The sequence below is a fragment of the Trachurus trachurus genome, assembly GCF_905171665.1.
Source record: "Trachurus trachurus genome assembly, chromosome: 10".
Taxonomy (NCBI): Eukaryota; Metazoa; Chordata; class Actinopteri; order Carangiformes; family Carangidae; genus Trachurus; species Trachurus trachurus.
In genome coordinates, this window is record NC_139894.1 from 21,164,368 (window position 1) to 21,170,940 (window position 6,573).

A 6,573-nucleotide genomic window follows, 5' to 3' on the forward strand; every position below is an offset into this window, starting at 1 on the left:
GCGTCAGTGGTAAATTTGGGTTTATTGACATTCTGCAACGGATTTTTCTATTGCAGATAGGTAGGCTGCGTAAATGACATAAGTGTTACTATAATACACATATCTGAAAATAACATTTACATTTCATGACGATATTGTTTGGTGAATTGTTGCGTTGATGCTGTGGCTTTATTTAGAAGGGTCTAACTGTAGGGCTATTCATGGGACAGAGACGTATAAAATAACATAAGGGCATTTTATTTTAAAAATATGTCCGTTCAAATCAAGTGAAAAATGTAGTTTGTAGCATCTGGGAGTTGTAATAAATTCACGGGCTTTCTTTCAAGTGCGATTTTGTAGCCAGTGTATTAAAACTACCTCTGGATTGGTATCGTCCAAAGGCTATAAATACACCGCTTTACTGCGCTCCGTCCGGTGCGCTGTGTGCAGCTTCGGTTGCTAAGGAACCACTGAATGCAGGTAATACATCAGGACAGCTGTAGCATGCTAGCGTGCAAACAAGCTGCGTAACCAAGCTAACGCTACAACTAATCTAGATTTACATTATCGAGACAGCCTATGAATCCACCATCAACTATTTTACTCTAGTCTAGCGAATCAAGTCGCTGCTGGGTGCAGCTTAAAGCTATTACCTTGTAGCAACAGAGCCAGTGAGAGCAAACTAACGTTAATGCTAGTAACGTTAGTTAGGGCACTTGTTATCCTCTCAGCTAGCTAACAGAACCGGCTAATAACTTGGTGCTTCATGGGCTGCATCGTGTTGCTGAGCTAGCGCACTTTATACTTTACCACCAGCTGAAGCATCTATACAATTTAGCTAGTAAATTTAGCCTCATGTTCGTAAGTCCTACATGGCCAATGACAAACAGTTGTCCTGTAGCTAACATTAGCGACAACGATATAGATTTTAATGTTAATTGGCTAACACAACTCCTTCTGCTTTTGGGATGAGGGCAAGCTGCGCAACACTGACTTCAACTTGTACGTTAATGAAGACGAAGAGTGCACACATCAGAAGCACATAACCTAATTGTGAGCCTCGCTTGTCGTTTTGAACACATTATGTCATTAATTTGTAGTAACGTCATAAAGTTTCTATGAGATTTAAAAGTGGCGTTACAATACTATATCAGCTGCTGGTTGACAGGACTACTGGTGGTTGTTTCTGAGCAAACCGAGTCATTTTGTTGTAGGAAGAGCTTCTTTATTAGTGGCTTTTGCCACAGGCACAGCGTGTGCCCTGTGCTGGTGAAGTAGCTTGTCCTCTGGCATGTGGAACTAGGCTAACAGTGTAGCACCATATTTGCCACAAGGAGTAAGGCCTTGAAAGCTACATCTGACTACCAATAGCAAGTGTTGAAACAATGTCTTTTTCATTGTCTAGAACTCTAAATGTATAGCCTAGCTTGTAATTGATATTGAAACGCACTCTTTTAAGTGTACACACAAATATATGGTTTGTCAGCATTTTGCACTAGAGTTTTGGTGCTCTGCACTTCCAAAGATCAGTGCAAAGGTTAAAGGGCTGTGTCACACTTGTTATACTTTCGATATACATAATGTGTTGTATATTACTTTCAGTTAGAGATGCACATGCACAATGTAGGTTAATCTTCTAAGATGTTTGTGAATTCAGAAACCATTAGATCCTCTGAGATCACAAAGGCCAGCTAACTGTGCTTTTGGCATATGATGAAACACAGGCTGTCTTGTGGTCCTCGGTTTTCAAAGCACATCACACCGTGTTGGCTTTGCCTTGGTAATATAAGCCCTCGAGACCTGGTCACTGTTCTTTTGTCCCCCTTGCAAAGATACATGGCATGCTTCCAACTCCTATCCCCATTCATTTTTCACACACTTCCCCCATCCTTTCCCTTTTTTGTCTCTCCCTCCCCCTTCCATGCTTTTCACAGTTCACAACTCTTGTCATTTGTGTTTATTGGACCCAACTGGCTTTGATTGCCATGGTATTGCCCCAGAGGTTTTCACTTGGGGTGTACTCAGCAATTTCTTTGAAATTACACTTGTTCATGTTTTTAGTCTCAAAGAAGTGGCCGTGTTCACTGTGATGGAATGTGAAGTGTTTCTTTGTTCTTCGTCTCCTCACATCCATGTGTTCTCTCTGCCTTTTGTGAACATGAACTTCCGTCTCTGCCTTTGATGTGTGAATGAGACAGCATTTAAATCTAAACCTGGGTCTCACAGAAAACGCGTCCAAAACTTGGAACGCATTTATTCAGTCATTGTGTTCCTTTTGTGTGGGGATTTTCCAGACAAAAAATATTCCATGTTGAAGGAAAAGTCTCCATTAGCAGCGTTCCCATTTTTGTCTCTATCTGGTGAATTTATCAGCTTCTGTTCAATGGGGTGCTTTCTCTGCAATCTGTGTGATAGCAATTTCAGTCAGTCTTTGACATTGTTTTATATGGATCCCTTCTCATCTGTCCCTGTAGGTGCCATAACGATGATGGTGGAATAGTGAGCAGGCAGGTCAGTCTGGCTGGTTGAGGTGTGGAGGGGACACCACAAACCACGCCAGGATTCTGACTGACAAAGTTTCGACTGCCCTCAGTAAATCTCCTCATCATCCATGTCTGTCCCTGGATCGTAGCTACAATTATGGTCACACTTATCACAGAGCAGCTCCGCAAGCAGAGTCTGGAAGAGCCTTATCACAAGGCTTTCTCATTCAATGTGAATGTGGTAAGTTCATGACCACCCCCGCATCTTTTTTGTTGTCCCTTAAAATGCTCTTTTGCTCTTGATTCATCTGAATCTGATCTAAGTTACCACGTTTTACTATATTACAGTCATTACCTACAGTGGGCTCAAGTCCCACTGTCTCATGGAGTACTGCTCGATCAAGACCAGGCAAGTTCTGTTTAGTGAATTCAGTGCACAATTTGCAATTCCATGTTGTAGAATCTGTCTCATGTCTGTCTTTTGGCATTTTCAGAGACCAGCACAGCTACACACTCATCATCCAAATCCAATCCTCTGGATGATTCCTGTGGACTCGACTACCTATGGCCTCCCTCCCATGCTGGAGAACATGTCCAGAGAACAGAGGTTTCCTTCATAGACAAGGCTTTCCAAAGCTCACCTCCGCCACCACCTCCAAAACGCCACTGTCGGTCCCTCTCTGTTCCAGAGGACCTGTCTCGGTGCCGCTCCACTTGGCATCCTAGTGCATCTAAGGTTTGGACCCCAGTCAAACGAGGCTGCCAAAGTGGAGGCGCATCTAGTTCAGGCTCTGGAGCCAGCTCTTTACCACTTTGTGGTCCCAGTTCTTCTTTCACCTCTTCCTCCCTACACTCATCTTCCAGCCCTACCTTCTTCAGCTTAGCACTGTCCTCTGATTCCCCACTGCCATGGAGCTTCCCATGGGACCCCTGTGACACACTGAAGGGAGCATGCTCTGCCTCCTTTGCCACTCCTTCCTCCTGTTCCTCTTCACCAGCCCCCTTGATTTCTCATTCAATGCTGCAGCGCCGCTTCTCCCTCTCCCCTGTGCACATTCAGGACACCTCTGTTGTGCTCCTGCCCCCCCAGCCCTCCCCTGCTTCTGCTATGACATATGGCCGTGCTGGCATGGAGCATCCAGCTTTGTCTCCATCTCCCACCTCAGCCTGCAGCACACCATCTTCCTCTAGGCGTGACCTGCATCCGGCACTGCCGCGGTGCCACTCACAACCCTGCGACATGCGCAAACCTCGCTTGAAGAGACGCCATGACCCAGATGTTATCCCGTACCCTAGACCAGGCCTTGACTTCAGCAAGATGACACAGGTGAGCTCGGAAGTCCAATGGACTGTCGTGGTAGGTGGAAGCGGTCTGTTGCTTTTACATTGGTGCAAATGTGGACATAAACATAGGTGCTGGTTCCAGGAAGTAAACAGCTTGGTAGAGTTTACATTGTCCATATTTTTTGTCACCTAGAACTTGGAGGGATATTCCCTATTAACTGTAACTCAGCTCGACCCCCTATGCTATCAGTGTCCATAATCCTGTCTCAGACTTGTCAGTGCAGTCAGATTTACATTTGGGACTGTTTAAATGCAAACTATTTTACTCACTTGGCAAAGACACAACTTCCAAGCAGAGCTTGAAACATATGTAATGACACCGGAGTTACAGGTTTCACTCGTTGCTAAATAAAGCATTTGACAAGGAGTCTTTTAAAGGCTGTACAAACAAAACATTTCAAGACTTACTGGTACTAACAATGATGAGCCTTTTTATTTAAGTTTACTTTTCCCTAATTTTGTGCTTATGTTACCATATTTAACCAGACTGTGGGTGTGAAGTTTAGTTCCAAGAATTTGACAGTATGTTGGTTTGCTTGCACCCATGAGGCTTGCCTACACTCTCTGATCTATGTCTGTCAAATAGGTTGTGTTTTACCTATTATCAAGATTAAACAACATATTCATATACATACATACTTGCCAGTGATGTCATTACTGCAACAGCTTTATTTTATTACCTTAAGGCTGGAACCTGGTATCGGTGTATCAGCAGCTAGTAAGGTGTTTTGCCACATGTTTAATAGTGAGATTGTCACATGATGCTCATGATGCCTCTGTCTCCTGTGTAGATTGGTAACCGTGAGAGCCAAGTGTGTGGCACAGGTGGCTGCATAGTTCCAGTGTCTTCCCAGGCAGAACAGCGCTCGGCCTTCTCCCCTGCTGAGTTCCTGGGACGAGCAAGCATTGGGCCACTTAGTGAAAGTGAAGAAGAAGAAGACAAGGAAGAAGACAAACGAAAAAGGACTGTTATAGATGGAGGACAAAAGATTGTTTTTGAGAGAGACTGCACAGACCTGGACTTGAACCTTATTGAAGAAAACTGACCACTCCTTGGGTGCTCCCAGTGTGATTACTGCATTCATAACCATGTTAAGCACACCTGTAGGCTTTGTGCGCTCTTCTGGCAGAATCCTTGGGAACCTGCTGCCCTCCTAAGGTATATGACCAGAGTTCGTAATCAAGAACCAAGTAATTAGGAGCTAATATCAAATTACAATATTATGATTGTAACACTTGAGCTAGTTCACTGTTCAACATTTCACAAAAATGTCAGTGCCTGCCTATTCACTCCATAGGGAAATGTGCATGAGCAAATAAGCAAGTTTTCATGCACACAGACTTTTGGCAAATACTTCATATTGATACAGGTCTTAATTAGCGTTAATCATCAGTATGCATCTTGGTAACCTTACATATTCTTATTAAAGAACACTATATACTGCAGTAAGCAGAATATTCTTCATATCTCCTCATAACTGATTTGAATACACACTAAAGGCTATAGTTGAATGGGATAAAGACAAGAATTCCTCAGTGCCCCATTACACACGGGTGTGTAGTCAGTCTACTTTAGTATTCGGGTCTCTGAGTCTGGACACAAGTATATGTGAGCTGATAAAGATGGACATAATGATGCCATGTGTGGTTCAAAGTAAAATTCGAGTAGCCCAAATAACGTAAGAATAATATCTATATGTAAATGCTCTCCTGTTGTTTGAACAGGATACATTCCAAGTTTTTGCTGCAATTCCTGAAATCCCTCACAACCCCAAAACAGAAAATCTATGTTTACTGCTGTTTTGTCATCATTTTAGCCTGTCCTTTTGGAGCAACTCTACATCATCAAAGGGAAGCTTTTCTTGTCATAGAAGAAGGGATGGCTCCTCCTTTTTGTTAATATATGCTTATCTTTTTGGAGAATTTTCAGCAGATCTTTTCAGTAGTCATACTGACGATATTGTAAACTGACCATGCCTTAAGCTTAAAAATACAGAGTTCTTGGTGCTCTGGTCTTCTTTTCACAGCCAGGCATTTTTGCAATCTCCATTTGCGCCGATTCAGATATTTTTGAACAGGTGGCACATGCACTATAATAGTCAGTTGAATAACTGCATTGATGCTGCAGCTGGACTTCATAGGGCACAATGAAATGTACTGTACAGTGGTTAGAGTGGGTACACACGTCGAGCCAATTCTGAGTGTATGTGAGGCGGTAGTGATGCAAATGATTTGGTGGCCTTTCAGAAATGATTTTTCATGTGTTTTCAGATGGAAATATAACTGTTGCACAATTTATGTACAAATAAAAATTTAATAGAGAATGATATTTTTTTTCCAAAAGATATTTTGTCCTGCACTGAAGAATAATCTATCCTGCTTTGAGTCAAATGAAGGAGCAAAACAAGGGCCAAATGGTTATTAAGATTACCGTGTGACCTCTAGCGGCTGATTTCAGTATAATACAGATTTTACCTCGAAATGTAAAACATTAAGTTCCTTCTGACGTTAACAGCAAAAATGTATCATGCTTAAATCGCTAAATTTACTCTTTCACGAAAAGCATTTCACACCAACATCATACACTTGAATTAAATTTGTGTCAAATAGAAGATGATTAATGAATTGGTGTATCAATGAAAACATTCAACAGCGGATAAAGTTATGTCATGCTAGAAAAGTTTTTTTTTTTTTTTTTTTTTAATATAATCACATCGGCACGCCTGCCTGTAACCACCGAGGAGTCGTATATGTCTTGGTCAGCCGC

General features: G+C 42.3%; 1 protein-coding gene across 1 annotated transcript; it reads left to right on the forward strand.

Annotated features, from left to right (window-relative positions):
• The first annotated feature begins 420 nt into the window (after nt 1-420).
• Nucleotides 421-6,080, forward strand: fam53c (family with sequence similarity 53 member C). The gene is made up of 5 exons (XM_083981329.1): nt 421-459; nt 2,454-2,703; nt 2,811-2,871; nt 2,957-3,789; nt 4,598-6,080. Exons 2-5 carry the CDS (start codon nt 2,620-2,622, stop codon nt 4,850-4,852), a joined length of 1,233 nt encoding a protein of 410 aa, XP_083837455.1. The 5' UTR covers nt 421-459; nt 2,454-2,619; the 3' UTR covers nt 4,853-6,080.
• Nucleotides 6,081-6,573: the final 493 nt, after the last annotated feature.

Coding starts and splice junctions, on each gene's coding strand:
- fam53c (XM_083981329.1), top strand. CDS start 2,620: ATGGTCACACTTATCACAGAGCAGCTCCGCAAGCAGAGTCTGGAAGAG. Junction 2,704..2,810: donor TCTCATTCAATGTGAATGTG/GTAAGTTCATGA, acceptor ACTATATTACAG/TCATTACCTACAGTGGGCTC. Junction 3,790..4,597: donor ACTTCAGCAAGATGACACAG/GTGAGCTCGGAA, acceptor TCTCCTGTGTAG/ATTGGTAACCGTGAGAGCCA.